The sequence below is a fragment of the Schistocerca cancellata genome, chromosome 7 (genome assembly GCF_023864275.1).
Source record: "Schistocerca cancellata isolate TAMUIC-IGC-003103 chromosome 7, iqSchCanc2.1, whole genome shotgun sequence".
Classification (NCBI taxonomy): Eukaryota; Metazoa; Arthropoda; class Insecta; order Orthoptera; family Acrididae; genus Schistocerca; species Schistocerca cancellata.
This window is the reverse complement of record NC_064632.1, coordinates 421,645,580-421,668,848: the sequence shown is the minus strand read 5'-3', so window position 1 is coordinate 421,668,848 and position 23,269 is coordinate 421,645,580. Positions and strand designations below refer to the sequence as shown.

Here is a 23,269-nt window from a genome sequence, read left to right as displayed (position 1 = left end):
CATCCATGCCCGAGGCAGGATTCGAACCTGATACGGCGGTATAAATATAAATTGTACCTTACCAGCTATTCTCGCCGATATTTGGCGAATTGGTTTGTTACGGGTGATTCACTGCCAAACTGTGCGATGAATGAATAGCAAGTCTATTTTACTGCAGAAACTTTCAAACAACCGTGTTAATTTCGTTTACAACATGTGCAAGTGGCCGAGACAGTTATTGCTTCCAATGTTTTTACGATGAATATCAACTGTAGAGTTATAAAGGTATCTAATTTTATAAACTATGTTCTCGTGTACTCTTTATAATCACTTCCTGTTAATTTTCTTACAAACCCAAATTTTCCGCCGGCCAAGGTGGACGAGCGGTTCTAGGCGCTACAGTTTGGAACCGCGCGACCGCTACGGTCGCAGGTTTGAATCCTGCCTCGGGCATGGATGTGTGTGATGTCCTTAGGTTGGTTGGATTTAAGTAGTTCTAAGTTCTGGGGGACTGATGACCTCAGAAGTTAAGTCCCATAGTGCTCAGAGCCATTTGAACCAGATTTTCCTTCGCATTTCCTTTCGACGCCTTATATAAAAATATTAATAAATACAATATAATGAGCATTATTTCGGTTTATTTGTAGTGTAAGTAACATCAAAATTTAAAATACAGAAATTTCTGCATAGGGACTGGATCCCACGATCTTTTTTTTACCTTTCTGTATTCTTGGCGCTGCGCCAACCGCTGTCTAGTAACTAAACTAATATAAATGACTCGTGCAGGCCTCGGCTGCCAGAGACTGTGGTCATTTGTGTGTGAGTAGCGTTTGCATGAGTGAGTGAGTGAGTGAGTGAGTGATTGAATCAATGAATGAATGAGTGAGTGCCGAAGGCTTACTTGTCTGACGGTCTCTTTGTTGTGCCTCACTGCGACTCAGCATCACCGCTATATGGTGTGTAGCAATCTATCCTTTTCATAATATTGTCATTATTTCATCTTGGATTTTCCGTTTTTTAAATACTAGATCGTAGTTCTAGCTCCAAAATTGCCTTAATAACGACATTTTCAAAAAGCCTTTAATTCCCTATTTCATCCCCTTAGGAATGGAATTTCGAAAAATTGATTCTTAAACGACGCCTACAGTATAAGATCAACTCTCTCCTCAAATTTCCAGTTTCTATCCTTAGCGGTTTGGGCTGGGTGATGTTGGGTCACTCAGTCAGGACGTCGCCTTTGATATACATAGATTTCGTTTCTCGGAAACTTCCTGTACGTATATCAGGTATTTCGGTACTAACCTCGGTGCGTAAAACTGCGGACGGTATTGGCGCCGTGCGCGGGAACGACGTGGCGCCGGGGTTGCTTGGCGTGCTGCTGCTGAGCCTCGAAGCGTGTCCGCCAGAGCTCGAGCATGGCGGGCGGCACGACGACGCGGGAGCGATCGGGCCGTGGCCGCGAGCGCAGCCCCAGCGCGGACAGCAGGCTGGCCTCCGCCCCCGCGGGCAGCGCTCGCCCCTGCGTTGCGCTCGCCGCCCCCACCAGCACAGCCAGCGCCACCGCCAGCAGCAGCGCCGCCGCCGCCGTGGCGGGGCGCAGCGCACTCATCCTCTCTACACTCCGGCCGCTGTGGACGGGAAAACAAGGGACAGCTATAAACGAGGGTGCCAGACGAAAGGTGCCAGCGGACTACAAGGGGAAGGCCAACGTGCAGTACACTCATGTATGACCAAAAACATTAATGCCGAGACAGAGTTCGTCAGCTGTAGAAGAAAGTAAGATCCGATCGGTGGCGAAAAGGAATCTCTGTGAAAATCAAATGTGTTTTATTTGTTAGCTACAGGTTCCAGCTACTTCTCTAAATAGTCGCCACTCCAACATTTTTCCCGCATTGTATCAACTTGCCAATACCCATCATAGAAACTTGTGGTTTCTGCCAATTCTCTGCACTGATCTGCAGATTGTTCTCTGTGCGGAACATGTGAGCAGAGATGAAACTCATAGAAAACCAATTACGGGCTGTACTTTGCGTGATCGAACACTTCCTGTCGAAAACGCTGCAGGAGCATATTCATTGACCCTGCAGAGTGCAAAATCTTTCACCAGGTCCTCATCCCTGGCGAGACACACTATTTATCTAGGCATATGCTCACTGTCCGCTCAGAACTGGAATAAGCAACGTGACGCGATCGACGGGCATTATAGAGACATGGCCCAACACATCTGTGCGAAGGTTCATTGGATTTTCACTGTCGGTTCCATTTCGCGACCAATCGGACCTTACTTTTCGAATAGCCCTCAAAAATGGTTCAAATGGCTCTGAGCACTATGGGACTTAACTACTGAGGTCATCAGTCCCCTAGAACTTAGAACTACTTAAACCTAACTAACCTAAGGACATCACACACATCCATGCCCAAGGCAGGATTCGAACCTGCGACCGTAGCGGTCACGCGGTTCCAAACTGACGCGCTTAGAACCGCACGGCCACACCGGCCGGCGAATAGCCCTCGCACTCTTTGAAGGTCTCTCTTTCTGAAACTATAACTGCAAAGAGTGAAATACGAAACACTGTTACAAAACCATCAACAAGAAGAAAAGGTCCCTTAAAAGTAAATGAAACGTTTTTGCAGCTTCGACAAGATGAAATTTTTCTGCCCGATGGAACTGGGAAGACACTTCCACCTTCTTGAGTCACAAAACGGTTTGTAGTTGAATTCATGCACTTGAATCGTGTCGAGACATCTGCGCACCTTACTGTAGCACAGAAAATTCTTTGACAGTGATAGTTCAACATCTTTTCCCGCGGACCACAGAAAAAAAAGTGTGTCGTATCACTCTGTTTTGTAGTCAGTGTTTTCCGGCGCTGCTGACATGAAATGACATTATTCGGAGCGTTTTGATGTTTATAACCTGGTTTCATATCGTTGATTTTACTACTGGAATAACTAAAGATCCAATCTGATCCAGTGAATATCTTCTGACTGGGATTGTACATAAATTAAAACAAATTATGTATTACAATACCCTACTCTGCGGTTAGTTGCTCTGGTAATATTCTCGCAAAATATTAAATCATTCTGTACATCATTCTATACATTCGATAGATGTATTGATTCTGTAGGGCTGTCAACACAGATTTTGTTGAAACTGTGTTAAAGGCTTTCTCAAAACCAGTGAACTGCAACTCTTTACTTCATACTGATTGCTTCGTTCCATAGTTGATCCTCTTGTAAAATAAAGGTGTTACGCTGCCCGTTTAAATTCTACTGTTTATTCGACGCAGTTTGTACACGTTAGGGACAGGAGGCGACAAATCTTTGTTTTTGTCTTGCTGTCTCGTTTCCTTTGTGAGTAGAAATAATTATACTCTTGTTTCAGATTTGGGAACTTCACTTCTTCCTAGGCATTATGGATTTAGCTTTGCAAGTTCATCATCTTCCGACGCCTTTCCTTTGCATATTCCTCGTGATTCTGTACATCTTGGCATTTAATTTTATTATTTATCCGTTCTTCTTATTAATCCCTTTAACTATACAAACTAGAAAATAGGTCTTGGTATGCTGATACGATTTCCTCTCTCTTGTTTGTTGCAGTGCCGTCCGTCATCTTCTCTTATGATACAAGGTGTCTGCCAAACACAAGTTTTGATTTTATTCAGTTCCAGTGTTCAGAGTTCGCTATTTATTCCCTCTCTCCCATTCTCTCTAGGACGTTAACGAATAGTTCTACAAAATTGAGAATATTCTGTTTTGTATTGCTGTGGTCTTCAGTCGTAAGATAGGCTTGATGTAGCTAGTCGTGTTACTCTATCGTGTGCAAACCTCTTGATGTCAGAATAACTACGACAGCCCACATTCTTTTGAGTCTGTTTACTACAGTCCTCTCTTTGTCTCTCCCTACAATTTTACCCCTTTTATCCCCCCCTCCCCACATACACTTGAAACTGGTGACCCCTTTATGTTTCAGAGCTTGTGCTATCAACCGATCCCTTCCTCTAGTCAAGTTGTGCCACAAATTTCTTTTCTTCCCCGTTCTGTTAATTAATTACATGCTCCATTCATCCAATCTTCAGCATTATTCTGCAGCGCCGTATTTCAAAAGCTTCTGTTTTCTTCTTGTGTAAAATGTTTATTGTCCACGTTCACTTCCATAAAAGGCTATACTTCAGGCAAATACCTTGAGAAAAAATTTCCTAACGATTAGATCTATGTTCGGTGTTAAATTTCTCCTCTTCAGAATTTCTTTTCTTCCCATTGCCGGTCTACATTCTTTATCCTCTCTACTTCATCAGTTATTTTAATCCCCAACTATTAAAATTTATCTACTATTTTCAGTGTCTCGTTTTCGTTACTTCCCTCTGAATCGCATGATTTAATTCGAATCTATTCTATTTTGTCCTCATATTTTTTATTTATTCTCCCTGGACTTTAGTTCTTTCTCCAAATTTTTCTTTGGTATCATTTACTGATTGCTCAATGTAAAGGCTGAATAACATCGAGGATAGGCTACAACGCTGTCTCACATTGTTCCAAGGGCGCCGATATTCCAAACTTTCTGTGTGTGCATATCAGTGGCGGAATGTAGTATATGTTTTTTAGGGAGTCTCGATAATTTTTAAAATGATTACCTTTCATTTACAATCATTTTTGAACATAAAGTTCTGTGCCGCGATAAAGTAAAATTTACTGGTATTGTAAGCATACGTTGAGATTGTCCTAGCTCAGTGTGTAACACAGCTGATTTAAAAGCAACAGAAATGAAATCAATCTCGGCTGCAAATGTACTTTGAGGAACCCACAACCGCAGAAGCGCAACGTACACGATACGGGCCCACCTGCAAAAATAAATATCCTTACCCGTAACATGAAATCTATAACCAACCATTAACTAACGTAAGTTTCTTTATAGCAGGTAGAAATAGAAATTTAATTGTGTGTGTTATAAAATCGCCTGTAATGTACCCAAAAAGATCATTCCTTTACTTTATTCAAAATATTAAACAAAAATGATTAATTCCGATAAATGTGATTAAAAATTAAATACATTACAGTGATATACAGGAAACTGTTCGAATTTGTATGTATGTATGTATGTATTTCAGTTTTCCATACGCGTTCAGGAACTGCGTAACGTGTGAAAACTGAGAAACTTTTTGGCCGCTGGAGAGCTTTTGCTCCACACATTTCGTCAGTAGACCTTATTCTTTGTACTAGCTATTAATGCTGTGACACTCTTCGGTCTACAGTATAGACTACTTCGTCCTTCAAAGCCTCTGCCGACAAACAAAACGGTAACATCCAGATCACATGAAAACAATTTCACTGTAATCTTAAACTACACCACTTTTATGTTTAAAAAAAAACTACTGAGGTACTATGTTGCAATCGGCTTCCTTGTATCTCTGATTATTCTTTATTGTTTCTCGATGCTGGCAAACAGATATTTTAAAACAGCTATTGATGAATGGAGTGGGAATATTGTTGCGAGTCACTTGTAAGGAAACATGAAAGCAAGCCGAAAAGACGGAATTCACTCACAGTACACTGCGACTGTTGTTCTGGAGAGTAACTTGACTTGGCCAAAGAAAGGCAAGGAACGGAGGAGTATATTGTTTCGTTGCCTTTGCACAAAGACATCTGAAACAAACATATATTTCAGAAGTCAGAAACTTTAACTACCATCTCGCTGTTTTAATAGTTCATTAATTTTTGGTAAAGGCAAGAGAGAAATATTTAATTAGTTTTTATCAAACTAAAAATGTTGTGGATCCAGCTAACCCACAAGATTTTGTATTTGGGTGCTCGAGTCCCAGCGCACCCACGTAGTCGGCGCACACGCTTCCTTCTCAACTATTGCTTCTTTTCATGCTCCTCAACTGCTGTAACTACCATCTGGTTTCTGCACGAGTTGCAAGTAGCATTCCCTTCCTGTATTTTACCTCTGCTACCTTCGTAATTTCAAAGAGTGTATTGCAGTCAACGTCAAAATCTTTCTCTACAACTGCTATAATCTTGGTCTGCGTTTCTTAAACGTATCTTCTTAGAGACGAGATAGGTCAGTATTACTTAGCATGTCCCTACATTTCTCCAGAACCCAAACCGATCTTCCCCGACTTCAGCTTCAACCAGCTTTTCTATTCTGTAAAGAATTCGTATTGATATCTTGCAACTATGACTTTTTTTAAAAGATAGCATGTGCTTTCTTTGGCATTTAAACTGCTACGTTCTTCGTGGAGTCAGTATTCCTCCTGTCTCATACATGTTGCACACCACGTGGAGTAGTTTTGTCATGGCTGGCTCTCCCAAAGTCATCAGTAGTTCTGACTGAATGTCGTCTATTTCTGCGGCCTTATTTTGACTTAAATCTTTTTGGGCTCTGTCAAATTCTTCTCGCAGTATTAAGTCTTTTGTCACATCTTCATTAAAGTCCTCTTCCCTTCCTATCATATTATCTTCAAGTTCATTTCCCTCGGATATCTCCTCTACATACTCCTTCCACCTTTCAGTTTTCCCTTCTTTCCTTAGCACTGGTTTTCCGTCTGAGCTCTTGATACACGTACAGCTATCTCCGAAGGCTTTTCGTCTACTTCATTTGCTGCATTTTTATATTTTCTAGTTTCACCAGTTTAATTCAGCATCTCTTGTGATAGCCAATGATTTCTACTAGACATAGTCTCTTTACCTATTTGATCCTCTGCTGCCTTCACTATTTCATACCCCAAAGCTATCCATTCGTCTTCTTCTGTGTTCCTTTCCCCTTTGTTGTCAATCACTGTCTAATGCTCCTTCTGAAGTCAACAAAAACTTCTAATTCCTTCAATATATATGCTTAATTTACTATCTTTTTGCAGTTTCGTAACCAATAAATTGAGGCCAGAGTCCAAATCTTCCCCTGGAAATGCTTATTAGTTTACAATCTGGCTCTGAAATCTATCGCTTACCGTTATATAATCAACCTAAAAGATTACTGTGTTTCCAGATCTCTCCCACGCATACAACCTCCTTCATGAGTCTTAAACCAAGTATTAGCGATGTCTAAATTACGCTCCGTTCAAAATTCTACCACGCGACTTCCTCTTTCATTTCTTTCCCACAGTCCGTATTACTATTTTACCTTGTTTTCCTTCCACTACTATCGAATTCGAGTACCCCGTAACAAACTTTCATGTTCCGTAATTATATAAATATTTTTTTTCTCAACATACATTTCTTCGATCACTTCATCTTGTAAAACTTGTACTGCTCTGGTGGACGTTGGCTTCTTGAGTTCAGTATGCTGTTCATAGAAGCTTGCCAAGATTATTATTCATTATCAGACCTACTTCTGCATTACTCATTTCATTTTGTATATAAACCTGTATTCACCAGACCAAAAGTCTTGTTCGTTCTGCCACCGAACTTCATTGATTATATCTAACTTCAATCTACGCATTTTTCTTTTTAACTTTTCTAATTTACCTAGCCTATTAATAGATCTAACATTTTATGTTCCGATCCGCAGAGTGCCAGTTTTGTTTCTTTGTTGTTGCCTGTAACACATTAGGTCGAGAAGGTATCATAGTTTAATGGAACACGAAATTTACAATGTTGTTCCTGTGCTGCCCATCTATAAAATCATATTTTCCTCCGTAGGAAGTCTATTTTCAGTTTACGGTTCCTAATAGCTGCACGACGTGAACCTCTGGACTGGACACTGGTATTTACCCTGGTTGGAAGACTTAATTTTCATTAAGATGTGATTAAATGTCCCCCACACCAACTCTCAGCTGAATAGTTTTTAGCACCTGTGATATATCGAGCGAAGTGGCGCTGTGGTTAGCACATTGGATCCGCATTCGGGAGGACGACGGTTCAAACCCGCGTCCGGCCATCCTGACTTAGGTTTTCCGTGATTTGCCTAAGCCGCCTGAGGCAAATGCCGGCATAGTTCCTTTGAAAGGGCACGGTCGACTTCCTTCCCAAATCCGATGAAACCGATGACCTCGCTATTTGGTCCACTTCCCCGAACAAACCAACCAGCCACCTCTGATAAGTGGCTAGTGCAGATTGTCTGGACTTGTAGAACGCAATAACAAATTTCCGTAATGTTAAACATACGTAAACAATAGCGTTGTTCCCCTGATCGTTATATTGTACAGCTGATTACAGCAGCTCTGAAATTAATCTTTTTGCTTATAATTTATTTAAAAAAATTAGTTTTATTGCACTAAGAGAAAAACATGAACTTCTGGTCCAGCTTTAAGCTTTACACACATAGGAAGTAACGAAATTTGAAATGGCCCTGTGTCAAGTATGGAGCACAACAGAGAAATAGCATATGACGCTCTGCTATACACGCATAGTATAAGCCAAACAACTCTTTTTAAAGCCATTTGCACTAAAATGTCACCACTTTTGATCCTTAAGTCATACGCATTGTTAATGTTATTTGTAATGAAGCCTACACTAAACAGTTAAGGTTTGACGACAACGCCGATTTCTTCTGGGCTCACTAGTTCTGCAGGTCAATAGCACGACGTACAGGCAATAAATATGAAGCAACGAAATTAGACGCCGTGGGTGTTGCAACTGCGGAGCCGGGCAGCACTCTCAATTATCTTTATGGTAACTGCCAGTTAAATTTTATGTGTAGAAGTGAACTTGAACAGCGTCATTACATATGCAGGAGCAGACCTCTACGTCCGTCGCTTTCGGCCAGGTGTGCTGCGTGTTCTCAAAACCATGAAGTGGTAATTAATGCTAGCTCGATGGAAATACGCTTTAGAAAGTAACTCGACGGCTCCAAGCTGCTGACAGCCAATGAAAGTAAATATAGTAGGAATCTCACTGCTCGTTTCGTAATGAGACGTACAAAAAGAACACGTGCATCCACTTCTCCGTCACCTGCTCGTGCAGCCAAGCAACGACGCGGAACAGCAATATCAGTCTTTACCGTGTCTCGGCGCTGCGTTTCAACCTTATTATACATAGAATTGTTTACAGGTAACAGGAGACATCGTGTAACGGCATAGAGGAAAAGTAGATCAATATTTAATTCACACACTGGTCCATACAAAAGTAAAAATAAAGTAAAGTTTGTGTATAGTAATAAAAGAGCAGGAAAAGTAACGAGCTGTATTATTGCTCACTGATTGAAAGTAACTAATGTTTATAGGAATTTCTAAAGGAAATGGAGAGAATATTTACCTTTATGATGGGTTGAAGCTATTCAAAAAAACTGGCAACTACAAATGCAATGAAAAGTAACAGCAGTGAGAACAACAATCTGCTGAACCTTAGGCTAGAGATAGCACAAGCTCTGAAACATAAAGGGGTCACCAGTTTCAAGTGTATGTGAGGAGGGGGGGGGGGATAAAAGGGGTAAAATTGTAGGGAGAGACAAAGAGAGGACTATAGTAAACAGACTCAAAAGAATGTAGGCTGTCGTAGTTATTCTGACATCAAGAGGTTTGCACACGATAGAGTAACACGACTAGCTACATCAAGCCTATCTTATGACTGAAGACCACAGCAATACAAAACAGAATATTCTCAATTTTGTAGAACTATTCGTTAACGTCCGAGAGAGAATGGGAGAGAGGGAATAAATAGCGAACTCTGAACTCTGGAACTGAATAAAATCAAAACTTGTGTTTGACAGACACCTTGTATCATAAGAGAAGATGACGGACGGCACTGCAACAAACAAGAGAGAGGAAATCGTATCAGCATACCAAGACCTATTTTCTAGTTTGTATAGTTAAAGGGATTAATAAGAAGAAACTGAAAGGATGCAATATTATTGACATAAATTTGAGTTAAAATGTCATCCGCAGCGTACGTTTTATTTGGACGAGGAGCAAATATCAATGTCTGACAGAGTGGTGGCCTTATTATCAATAGCATTGTTTTTGTGGTAGCTCATGCTGCATAACGAAAGAAGGAAAACGTTCACATGTTCTTCGGTATGGTGGTGTTTGTGTGATTTCTTTAAAAATCCCTGCATATGTTTCGTTTGAATGAACTGTAATGCTGTGCAGTCATAAAATATATTTGGTTTTAAACGGTTTTTACGAATTTAAATTATCCAAAATGAGTGCAAATTTGTAATTTTTTTAGAAGCGTGGTACTTAATTTTCAGCAGATAACAGAACTAAGTGGAAGGTTGACTTTTAACGTGGGCCTATTTTTCCATGTTCATTGTGTCCCAAAATTACAAATTTACCGATCAGCAAAGGTATACGGAATAGCTGACCACATAACAATACCAGCATTGTGAAATTTATACGTTTTCCTTGAGAAACTAAGTGGGAGGCAGCTTTGCGCAAGCTGATTAGACCGTTTGTTGAATGAACACCAAGAGCAAATGAAAAACTTATTTTAAAGTGGGTAGTACTGAATGTATAAATCGATTTTTTATACTGTGAAAATGAACTGCATGTCTGAGCGTGTCACGCGTTACTTTTCGTTCAACAAGCCACACATTCGACGGCCGAGCCGATGGTTTGTTCCACAGACCGACAATCACTTATAGCAATTTTTGCGTTTGATGGATGACGACACACACCGCGGAACAGCTGCATTTCCTTTGATGTGAGCTGAGCACAGCTGGCAGATTCGCCGTACGCGATGTGGCAGCCCTGCCAGCTTGCGGTCGGTATTAGGGTCAACGCGATACGAGAAACTATTTATGGACGAAGATTTCGAGCCGTTACGGAAATAAGGCTGGTAAAAAAAAAGTGGGAAGGTGTTTAAAATAGTAATTGTCTCCATTGGCGAAATTCTAGAAAGAAACACTGCTCGATCAGTGTTGCGTTAAAGTATAAGCGTAGATATCGTGCAGGAAATGGAAATAGTCATTCATGCTTCAAGGCGTGAGAACAGTGCTCCAGCGGAAAAAGCAAGTCAAAGTACACAAAAATTCATTTTTCCGGTACGCCAAGTCTTCCAAATGTATTTAAGTTAAGTCATCATTAGTCCTAATTATGTCCGCAAATGCCGATGCCAGCAGTACAGATAGTCGAAAGCCATACCGAAAATTCCATGTCCATTATACTTAAGTACCGATTATGTTTTATAATGAAGTCAAAAAGTAAAACTGTTGTAGTGCAATGTTGCACAACAGTGTAGTGTGGTGTTAACGAGCAGAAACGACGGAAAAAAGAAAATTTGGAAAGCTAAATTAAGGAGTGAAGCATTTGAGTTGTGGAGAACGTGGTATGTGAAACGTGTACTACAGTAACTGCTACAAAAATACTAATGCATCTCACACAGGCTGTAGTATGCCTATCTACAATCAAGCACTCAGACCCATCTTGCTAGTGCCTACATAGTTTATACCTCAATTACTCATAATTAATTTCTAATTATGTAAATAACTGGCGTTTTTGTATAATTTATACGAAGCAGGCGCGCCTCATGATTCAAGTCATGCTCCAAACAAGTTACAATAAATCTAATTTAAATTATAACCTAAATATGTGACTAAAATCTGTATACCGCAAATATTTCTCAAGACACTTCTTCACACTTATTTACTGTGTTCACAAATATATTTCGACTACATACTGCCTAAATTCTAAAGAAACTTAGTAAAATTTTTATCGCTACTAGAACAGAGGAGATTAAGCGTAGCTGCCGAAAACTGACTGTCTTCCGATACTGGCGGTAGCTGTAAAGGAAAAGAAAGAAGGAAAGGAACTACACCAGAATCAGTGAACTACAAGCAATAACACCCTATAGCTTCAATTAGAAATCTGTGCTGACTGACTTAGAGATGTATGAGACACTGTCTTTCGAAGAGAACTTTAAGAGATGTAACTAAAGGAAAAAACCAAATACGGTGTGTTGATAGTGAAATTCCTCTGTCCAAGAATATTACTAAGAAGAATCCGTTCTTCAAGGAACAAAAATAATCCGCAAATACGAGGAAGAAACAAGACATCCTCCAGCGATAGCGCGTCGACACAATCGCGAAGAAGAGGGCAGTGTATCGCGTTACCCATTTCGTAACAGAACGCTGTTGGAGAAAAAAAAAGATAGCGAATCATGTTTCACGCGGACAGAAATAACGCACTCGTTCTCACGGACAATACTTATAGTACAGGCAATTTTGCCTGCTCAGTTTTAAGCGACGCTATTCAGCTTGTCCTTACGAAATAACGAAGGTATTACATTGTCACGGTCTTTATTGTTACTCTTGAATGGCTTCCTACAGTATCAATAGAAGCCACCGAAACCCTCTTGCATACTTTAAGGCTTTTCTATCTCTCCCATGAAATTATTTTGGGTTTTTTATACTTGTCTTTCCAAACTTTTAGTGTCGCCCTTAAGACTTTTAATTTGTATCCTTACTTTATTAAGGTTAATATCTGATGACAGCAAGGAGGAGGGAGGGGGAGGGGAATCCAAGTGTTCATCTTTTTATACAAAACACCCACTGCCTACTCACCACATTTACCTCTGTTATAAATTTAATTATTGCTTTCTGCACCAGTATGTGATCCATCAACTTATCCCTTCTTTTATTCAGGATCTATAATAAGTGTCTTTCCTCCCCTATTCTATTGAACAAACCTATCGCTCTAATGTTCAGCGTTATTCTTCAACACTAGATTTCAAAAACGTCTATTGTCTATACTGTTTATCGTTCGCGCTTAACTTCCATATAAAAACACACTCCAGATAAATTCTTTCAAAATGCAATAGTACCACATTCATGTAAGATGATAACGTTGTGTCTAAAATTATAAAGAATGTAGCAACCAGTCGCGGAAACATAATTTATTTATCTTGTTGCAAATCGATTTCGACTGATATCAGTCATCATCGGTAAATTTTTCTACCGATACATGCCGTAAGTAGAAGTACTGTCCTTGGCAGTTTTCTATCATGAAGTTCATGTTTCCGCGACTGGTTGCTACATTCTTCATAACTTTATATTCCACGTACGCTGCACAGAAAGGGAACCTTATGGAGCCCAACATTATAAAGTTGTCTCTTTCATGGGAGCCTTTCTTCCTATTAGCAATTTGCATTTTATATCCTCTCTGCTTCCAACGCCAAATATTTTACTGCCCAAATAATGTGTCTTATAATCTTAGCGTCTTATCGCGTAACGTATTTTCCCCTTACATCTGTTGACTTCAAGCTTACTATACTCCATTACCCTTGTTTTAATTTTGTTGATGTTCATCTATTAATCTCTTGTTAAGACATTATCCATTTAGTTCAATTGCTCTCCCAACATTATCAGCAACCATGTACTGCGATAATTTTTCTTAATTTCTCCATGCTTTTCCTTAGAATAATTCCATTTTATTGAATTTGTACTAAGACCTTGTCTCACGGCTCCCTAGTCAAGTGATGTTTCCGTTTCATGTCTTTCGTCTCGTAGGACTGAATTCTGGTTCCGTATAAGTTGTAGTTAACGTTTCAAAACTAAATTTACAAATACTTTAGTTGTTGATTGTACTTTCTTCAACCTATCTTCTAAGGTAAGTCATAGGGGTGTTATTTTCTTCCGCGTTCCTACGTATCACCCAGAGTGATTAGAGCTGCAACAATTTTGCACATAGTAACCATAGAGCAGTAAAAATGATGGTTGTTGCCATGTAAACCTTTTAGTAAAACAATAATATCTCGGAAGTTGCATGAAAATGTTCTAATCTTTTTCCAGTCAATTAGACATATCCAACGGTTAGAAATCGAGTGGGTTGACACTAAGGGGAACAAGTGGGCGTCTGAAACGCCCTAGAACACGTGACATGCAACTCTTAAGTTATCGGCTCTATCCCGGAGCTCCCGAAAGTGTGTCTGTCGAATGCTGCATGTCTATGTAAGAACTCACCCATAAGAAATGTGGCTCATGCAAGGACTGCTACATAACCGTTCTATGCTTTAGTTTGCATTCTGCTAACAAATATATAGCACGATGAAGTTCTGAACACGAAATGAATGTCTACATCTACATCACACTTCGTAAACCACCTAACGATGCTCGGCGGAGAGTACTTTTGGTGAATTTAACTGATTCCACCTTTCCTGCTCCACTGGCGAAAGGCGCGCAGGAAGAGTGATTGTTGGTAAGCCTCTGTGTTAGCTCTACTTTTTCGAATTTTCTGGAGTGGTCATTTCGAGAAACGTATACTAAATGCAAGTGTATGTTGTCCGACTGTTCCCCGCTCTCTCGAGAATTCAGTAGTAAACATCACTCCGTGATGCACAATGTCTCCTAGCAACGTCTGCCACTGGAGTTTATTGATCATCTTTGTAACACTCTCGCGCCAACTGAATGAAGAAGTGACGAAACACGTCGCTCTTAGTTGGATCTCTCTCTCTCTCTGTCTGTCTGTCTGTCTGTCTGTCCCCTATCAATCCTACCTATGGATCCCAGATGATTAAAAGCAGTCAAAAATCTGTCGAACAAGCGCCCAGCAAACCATGCCCTTCGCGGATGAGTTACAATTTCTTAAGATTCATCTAATGAATCTACGTCTTCATCTGCTGATCCTACTACTTGCTTTATGTGGTCATTCCACTTTTTTCAGCAATTTTTCATCATTGCTGTAGTTGTGCAGTAGTGTATTTCTTTTCCTATGTGTGGGCAATATGGTCCATTTATTTACGTTCAGGGTCAACTGCCAGAGCCTGCACCATTCTTCAATCCTCTGCAGGTTATTCTGCAAATCGATACTGTCTTCTGGCGTTGCGACCGCTGAAAGACATTCCGACGCCCCCTACGTCGCACTCAGTAACAGTCCCATCACGCCTCTAATTATACTCCGGAAATTATATTTATATCTGTCAAAAAATGTTCAAATGTGTGAGAGTTCCGAAGAGACCAAACTGCTTAGGTCATCGGTCCCTAGACTTACACATTACTCAAACTAACTTATGCTAACAGCAACACACACACACACACACCCACGCCCGAGGGAGGACTCGAACCTGCGGCGGGAGGGGCCGCTCTTATTTCCGTCGATTTTATTCCGTTAAGAATGACTTATTGGCTTATATAGGCAAGAAAGATTTGTATCCAGTCGCAAAAACCAGTCCAATACTCGGTATGTTCATTTTTTTTTCACGAAGTGACATTGTAGGACGGTGTCACGTGCCTTCCTGAAGTCAAGGAACGTGGCATCAACCTGACCGCTATTGTCTACAACGCTATGGATCTCATGGAGGAACATAGCGAGCTGCAGTTCTCAAGATCTCTGTCTGCTGAATCTATTTTGATTTTTGTTGGAGATTTTCGTTCTCCAAAAGCTCTTAATTCTTTGGCATAAGACATGCTCCATAATTTACAACAGATTGACATCATCGATATGGGCCTATAATTATGTGCATCTGTCTTATGACTTGTGCTTTTTTCCAGTCGCTAGTTACCTTTCGTTGCACCAACGGTCTACGATAAGCTGCTGTAAGAAGGGGAGAAAGTTTTTTCGTATGATCTTTGTGGTATGCTATAAGTATTTTATATTTTCCTATAGCCTTTCCACTACTAAGCGATTGAAGCTACTTTTCCATCCTGCGATTGGTTATCTCGATATCTGCCATTTCAGCGTTCGTACTGTGACTGAAAGAAGGGACCGTGTTACTATCTTCTGCGTCATTTCCTATTGTTGTGTCATAGATAATCAACCAAGACCATCGTTGCTAGATCAATTACAATCCTAAAGCACGCCCCAAATGTTCGTTTGAATAGCTACACGATGACAGTATGTTGTACGAAAATAAAAAAAAAAGAAGTTATCACGTTTGGCATGTTGAATCGGTATGTTGGTGTGCTTCAATCTTTTGTAGTACCTGAGTTGCTGTAAGAATCTTGATGTCAACAAGTTGCTGCGACATGGCGCATACAAGGTAATTAACGGCAGCTGTGCAAGTATTATTCGTTAACAGCGGTATCTGAAGATAAGATTTCTTTCCCTGTCTTTATTAGCACCGTATTTGCTGTAGGAACCTCAAGAGTCGCGTCGATAAGACTCAAGCCAAAGACAAAATCCGTGTAATGCCATTTCAGATCCACTCAGCAAAGTAAGGCTGCTGTTACATGTGTACAGGAAAACTCAATGTACGGTACGTGATTTCAAAGAATTGTTGATTTCGTATAGTGAGAAATACGCTGCCTTGCAAGTGCCAGAAATTCACTGAGGTGACCAATCGCACGCGTCGGAGAACGTTAGTAGCTTGAAATAGAGGTTGAAAAGAGAGGAAGTGTATTCGACCATCATGTTCGTCGTCATCAAAAACGATTGTGAGCGCATATCGTATTCTGTATGTACTGCAGAAGATAAGCTTTTGTGGTTTACCACAGTTTACGAAAACACTGATTTGGCTGTGTTTGAACTTCATAAGAATAACTAATAATTTTAACTAGCGTTTCAAACTTACGAAGGGACGAAGCAGGAAGACGATACGATACGTACAAATTGTAGCCAGACCACACGTAACGAAAATTATCTAAATATGACTTCGTATGTATGTAACAAGAAGAAGAAGAAGCAGCTATGAAATAAAGTAATACCATTTTATACACACATGCATGTGAACTTCATTTGAGGATCTGAATGATGTTAGACAACAGAAGATGCAATGGTTTCGTTTTGCCACGTAACAGAATGTATTCGGATTTGTTTTTATAAAATCGCAGCTTCGTTTCATACAAGATAGCTTAAAGTATTTCGATTTTAAATCTCCAGTTAATATCCAGGTGCAGTAGATTATTCACAGTAATACTTGTGGAAGAGCGCTTCTGTTTTATACTGTTTTGCTTTCACCGTGGAATAGCAACGACAGTCACTTTTACACAGTACAGATCTATACACTCAGTGGGTCACGGAGTTTGGTCATTTTTCGAACGACTCTACTAGATATTAAGGTGTAACGACTACTGTTCTAGTGCGGTGCATTTTCAAGCGTTTTAGAGATGATGATGACGATGATGATGTTTCGTTTGTGGGCGATCAACTGCTCGGTCATCAGCTTTCGTACAATGTCCCAATCACAGTCCAATTTTAGCCACGTTCCCAAAGATGATTATGACGACGAAATGATGGGGACAACACAAAAACCCAGTCCCCGGGCAGATAAAATCCCCAACCTGGCCGAGAATCGAAGCCGGGACCCCGTGATCCAGAGGCAACAACGCTAGCCACTAGACCGCGAGCTGTGGACAAGCGTTTTAGAGAAATCAAAGTTTGACGAGCATGTTACGAACAGCTTACAACCACGACAGGTGCCTAGCAACGGCGTTAGCACTACGGGTAACCCGTCAGACTAGAAGTCCGAGAAATGTGATTTTTTAAAAATGTTTTACGAAATACTTGTATCGCCACAACGAGTATTCTTTCTTTGGTGAGGTAGGATGACGATGATGATGCTGATGATGAGTGTTGTACATTCGTGGCAATGTGTAATCGGGGTTTAATATGGAACCTTATTACAATGCGCTACAAAAGTACCAAGAAGACTTGGTCGGATGTCAGTATTACTTTGTACACGTAGAAACTATCGGCTGGTATGTAAATGAATAGAACTGCAGTTCTCAGTGGCAGGAAGAACGGCCACCAAAATGTGGTAGTATTGTTCGTCACTAGTGTTGTCACCACGCCTGCTAGGGTGTATGAGGAACGTGCACAGCGTCCAACGCTGAGTTATTACGGTGAAGGACACGGAGATTCCGCGTACTCCTATGAGACAGTGTTATCAGCTCGTGACAGTCTGAAAAGGGCCTCAATTTGGCCTCTGGACGAATAGTGTGATATCAAGATTTGTGGAACATTCAGATATGACAATAGCTCGATGTTGGACTGCATGGGAAAGTGAGGGCAGGCATACTCATCAATATTCCGACCGACAACCTATGATCAGAAAAACCGAGAGACGCCGTAATGTGCAGAAAGCAAATGGTATACTCTTCATGTCCGCTCCTGCCATCCGAGAACAAGTAATGGAGACCCTGCAACACTGTGTGTCATCCCGTACCATTGGTCACAGACAGACAGCAGCCAGATCAGGACATTATCGTCCCATGCATTGGCTGCAGTTAGATCGCAACACAAATCGCTGCGTTTGAAGGGATGCCGTGACCGCAAAACACGGACTGCTGATGGATGGCGTCGCACTGTGTTCAGCGATGAATCGCAGCTCTGCACTACCCTGGAGGAGCATCGTCAGCAAGTTGTGACGGTGACATGAGATGTCCCATTCTTGCAGTGTTTCGGAGAGGCACAGCCGCGTTACTCCTTGCTTCGTGGTAATGGAGGCCATCGTGTATGACGTAAGGCTACCGCCGATAGTGGTCTCACGTATTTCCTGCGTTCTCTTGTGTTACTTCTCCTGCTGCAGAATCGTGGTAACATACTTCTACAGGGCAATGCTCGACCACCCAAAGTGCGTGTACCTATAAAATATCTGTGTGGTGTTGAGTTGGCCAGCGATATCACCAGATATATCCGCGTTGAACATGTGTGGGCGCAGCTTGGAATCAAACCTCTCCCACTGCCAGTATATCGAGGACCAATTACAACAGTTCTGGGCCAGCTAGGCTCGGGAGAGGATAGAACGGCTTTATGACACCCTCCTCAAGCCAATCACTGCATGCAGCCAGGACAGATGGGACGCAGTATCAAACTGAAAAGTGGGACTCACACTGTAAAGTCTTTTCTGAATCTCACTCAATACTGTAATCACTGAAATAACTTGACATATCTTCTGAAACAGTTAAGTTTAGTTTCTTTCCCCCTCCCAGTGCGGGCACTTTAAATCTTTTTGTCAGGCATGTAAATGAACATTTATTTATCAATACTTTCGAACGCATATCGCGGTGAAGTCATATACGTATGTCTTATTTCGTAAAGTTTTGTTTCTTACTTCTCCACAGATTATTATTATTGTTACAATTATTATTATTTCTTTTCTTTCTGAGACGTTATGTCTGGTTAAAAATGGAAAGTGACGCGGATCTTGATCAAGCGTGACTTCCTTTCAACTGTACGGTATATGTTACATTGCATTTAGGAACTTTCGGGTAATTGAACACGTATCAATAATTACAGATTTTTGTATATATATATATATATATATATAAGTTTGGATGTAGCTGTATTGCGTTGATGTACTGGTGGATATTGTGTGGTATGACTCCTGTAGTTGATAGTATAATCGGTATAATGTCAACGTTATCCTGATGCCACATGTCCTAGACTTCCTCAGCCAGTTGCATGTATTTTTCACTTTTTTCTCCTGTATATTTGTTGTATTGGGTATGGATATTTCGATTAGTTGTGTTAATTTCTTCTTTTTATTGGTGAGTATGATGTCAGGTTTGTTATATGGTGTTTTATCTGTTATTATTATTATTATTATTATTATTATTTTATTTTATAAGGAAAAGATGTTTGGTTGGTGACCAGAAAAAAAAATAAGCCAAGAAAAAGTAGGACTCGCGCTCTGAATTAATTCATCCCAGGAACCGAGAATGTCTAGGGTTTCTGCCGATTACCGATATCGATAGTTAACAGACGGACAACCAGACTGTCGAATAATTAATGACAAGAGATATATTTTATTCCGTGTGACATAATTACAAATTAACAATTTTCAAATTATTTCGTTTACTTATACTGTAAAATCGTGCTTCTTGCCAAATTTCATGATTCTGGGTCAACGCGAAGCAACCTACAGGTTTTGAAGAGTTTGTTTGCGAGAATCCAAATGTGACGCAAATGTTCAGGTTTTTTGATTGCATTGACTTAGAAGCTTAATGTTTACACTCTGCCAAGGGATCGTACTGTACTACAAATTCCCGAGAAAAAGAGTTCTTAACAGTCTGACAACGAAGTGATCCTATGAAGGTTCTTTTCTTACCACACATGGCTCTAAGCACTATGGGATTTAACTTCTGAGCTCATCAGTCCCCTTGAACTTAGAACTACTTAAACCTAACTAACCTAAGGACATCACACACATTCATGCCCGAGGCAGGATTTGAACATGCGATCGTAGCAGCAGCGCGGTTCCGGATTGAAGTGCCTAGAACCACTCGGCCACATCGGCCGGCCCTTTCTTACCGACTGGGATATAGAACCCCGAAAAGAAAGAAAATGACTCATACCGATTTCTAGTTCGCCGTCTTATTAGGTTGCACTGACGCCGCCAATCGGCGACTAGTTCTCTGAAACGTTATTCAACAGGTTCGTAACACCTCGATTTCTCTCTACCTCTTGAGAAGAGTATCTTACTAGAGAATCACTTATTCTTTTTAAGTGTACACTGTAGTAACCGCAAACATGAGCAAAACGGTGGACCTGTTGTGTGTATACATTGCTGTGAGTCATACGCCACACGAAGAAGTGCAAACAACCGACGTGAAAGAATATGCGACCAACTGTGCGGCTGGTTACGTCAATGGGTCACAGCTTAATGCCGTAAACAATGCCAATAAAACATTTGGTGAGGTTCCTGAACACATTTATTACATCTCCAGATTAATTTATTGCGTTTCTTGTTCGTACTCGTCTGTAGGAGGGATAATTGCGGTCCCATCACCTCACACTCTGAAAATAACGCTCTCGCTTACCCGAGGTATACGGTTTACCGTGTTCATTCGGATTAGCAGGAAGGGCACCCGAGGTGACGTCGTTGCCGGCCGGCGTCAAGGGTCGCCTGACCCAGATCGTGCGCCGAGAAACTCGATCGGGCTGAGGCGCAGGCGGCGAGGCGGCCGGCTCGGGGTCGGCGCGACGCCCGGCGACGCCGCGGCTGAAAGCCGAGACCGGCCCGTGGGGTGGCGGGCTTCGCCGTCCCGCCCCGGACTGACTCAGCGGGCGCACCTTCGCCCCCTGGACCCACCTTTTACACCAGTGTCTTCCCCGTTCATAAAGGCGAAAGTAGTTCTCTTCACGTCCTCAGGCCTCTTTCCTTCGGTGACCGTCCAATAAAACGAATTGCATTTCTTCACCCTTCAAAGAATGTGGGCGGCACTGTTCCACAGCGAGCACAGCGTTTGAGACTGCATGCACCTATATCACCCTCCGAATGATTTTTCCTCTCTAGTGGCAGTATGATGTGTTTCTTCACCTTGTTGTTGACGGAGTCAACATTTTTTTCGGTTGGGATGAAGATTCTACGAGTTAAAGATTACGAAAGCTGCAGCGCCATATTCCCTGTAACAGTATTTACGTCGTTGCTCGTGGACGATAAGTCGAAACAGCGAATTCTCGGTAATACAATACCGACAAGAGCAAGGTCGTGGGGAAGCACAAAGTGTCACGTGACAGAAGGGAATCGGCCAACTCATCTCTCATCAGTCGTCGTATTACCAACACGGATTACAGTGTGGAGCTCAATAGTGGATTCTGTGCTATGACAGTGGAGAGCATTGAAAAAGGTGAACAACGCAGCGTCCGAACGTGTTTATCTCAGTTAAACCAACAGTCAGACGGGAGTAGTAATGATAAACTGGGTATGCATCCCAGAGACAATGAATTCATCGTACCATTCTGAAATAATTAGCCGCGCGGGATTAGCCGAGAGGTCTTAGGCGCTGCAGTCATGGACTGTGCGGCTCGTCCCGGCGGAGGTTCGAGTCCTCCCTCGGGCATGGGTGAGTGTGTGTTTGTCCTTAGGATAATTTAGGTTAAGTAGTGTGTAAGCTTAGCGACTGATGACCTTACCAGTTAAGTCCCATAAAATTTCACGCACATTTGAACTTTTTTTTTTTTTTTTTTTTTTTTTTTAAATACTTACATTCTGTCGCAACTCATTTTTCAAACGGAGGAACATCAAATTGTGTGTAACCGAAGGTATCGACTTTCGATGAACAGTATTACATTGACCAAGTTTGTGGCACTTCATAATACTGCTCCATACATTCTGCACGTTTTATTTTTATGTAGGTAAGCCGAATGACTTCACATTCGAAGGGTTGCTTTTACAACGAACTCCCGATTATCCGAGTTACACAGATGACTAAAGACTGCGCAGATAGCCAGACAACACGATTAATAGAAATACATATGATTTTTACCGAAATCTGTACGTTGTATTTACGAAACATGCTACGTGTCAGATCCGAAAACGCATGATATCACTTACTCGTTACAGACGGGAAACTGTCATATTACTTACAGAATTACACCTAGAACAAATTGTATTTCGTATCATTTACTTCACTATCTGAAATATTTCATTCACTTTTTCCTCGCTATCCGCACAGTCGAAACGTCGATACAGTAAAACAAATATGGTTCTGCACACTGTAATAATGTACCAACGAATTTCATTGCATCGGCGTGCGCGACGGCCGCCTCTTCGCTTTCTGAACTTTGTTTAGTACAGGGTGTCACAGGAAGTAAGTTTTATTTTTGTTCACATAATCATTCCTGTCATATTCCTGAATAATGATTACCTACCATTCCTCTCAGAGACACCATGTATATTCACGTCGCTTACCTTCTCAAACCCCGGTTCTGTAGACATGAGATTTAGCCATTCGCAGATGTTTTCGTAATTTACTTTTTCAGTTATGAACATGTATCCTAAACAAAAATATTTGTTCTAACTGTGAGATAATATCAACATTCGTTTTTTGTCTTTCAAAACTCGCCAAACTAGCACGAATCATCCGCAAGTCGGATAATCCGCACTCGGATTCTTGAGAACTTACACGATGGCTGATGGGAGCGACCACAAACGCATTTCCCATTTGTGATAGCTCTCATCAGCCACGGCGCCGACTGTCAACTCAGTCTGCACGTACAGCATTTACTTTACAACTCTTACGCAAGGACAAATATTAAGTGTGCGATAGACTGAATAGAATATACCAAAGAGCTATTTGGACTTCATTGTTGTACGCAACATGTATTTTGCTGATATTAAGAAACGTGTTCTGAGCAGTTAGGAGTTTGTCTCAAAATTTGACCACCTGTTTTGTTTTTCTAAAGTTTGTTCTGTAAACTAATATTCTTAACATGTTTTAGACCTCTCTCAATCTGTCACTAAAACCTGCTAACGAATTATACTACCTTGTATATTCCTCATAGTTCCAGTTTTTCAAAGAGTGTTCAACCAACGTTCGCCTACGTACCTGATTAGTAAGCGTAAGATGTCTGCCATGCGGAGGAACCGGGTTCGATTCCTGATATTGCCAACGATTTTTTCTTGGTGAGAGGTCTATTACGGGGTGCACTCGGCTTCTGATGGCTACTGAGGAGCTACATGAAAGAGGAATAGACGCTCCACGGTCTGTAACGTCGGCAAAACGGCCGGGAGGGCTGCGTGTTGGGTATATGCCTCTCCA

General features: G+C 41.2%; 1 protein-coding gene across 1 annotated transcript in view; it reads right to left on the bottom strand.

The window, feature by feature from the left end:
* LOC126092284 (protein decapentaplegic-like) overlaps nt 1-23,269 on the bottom strand; it is a 46,419-nt gene that overhangs the window by 10,881 nt on the left and 12,269 nt on the right. Inside the window, exon 2 of the mRNA XM_049907802.1 lies at nt 1,282-1,607. Within this exon, the coding sequence (XP_049763759.1) occupies nt 1,282-1,588 (307 nt within the window). The 5' untranslated portion in view covers nt 1,589-1,607. The remainder of the gene's footprint in view (nt 1-1,281; nt 1,608-23,269) is intronic.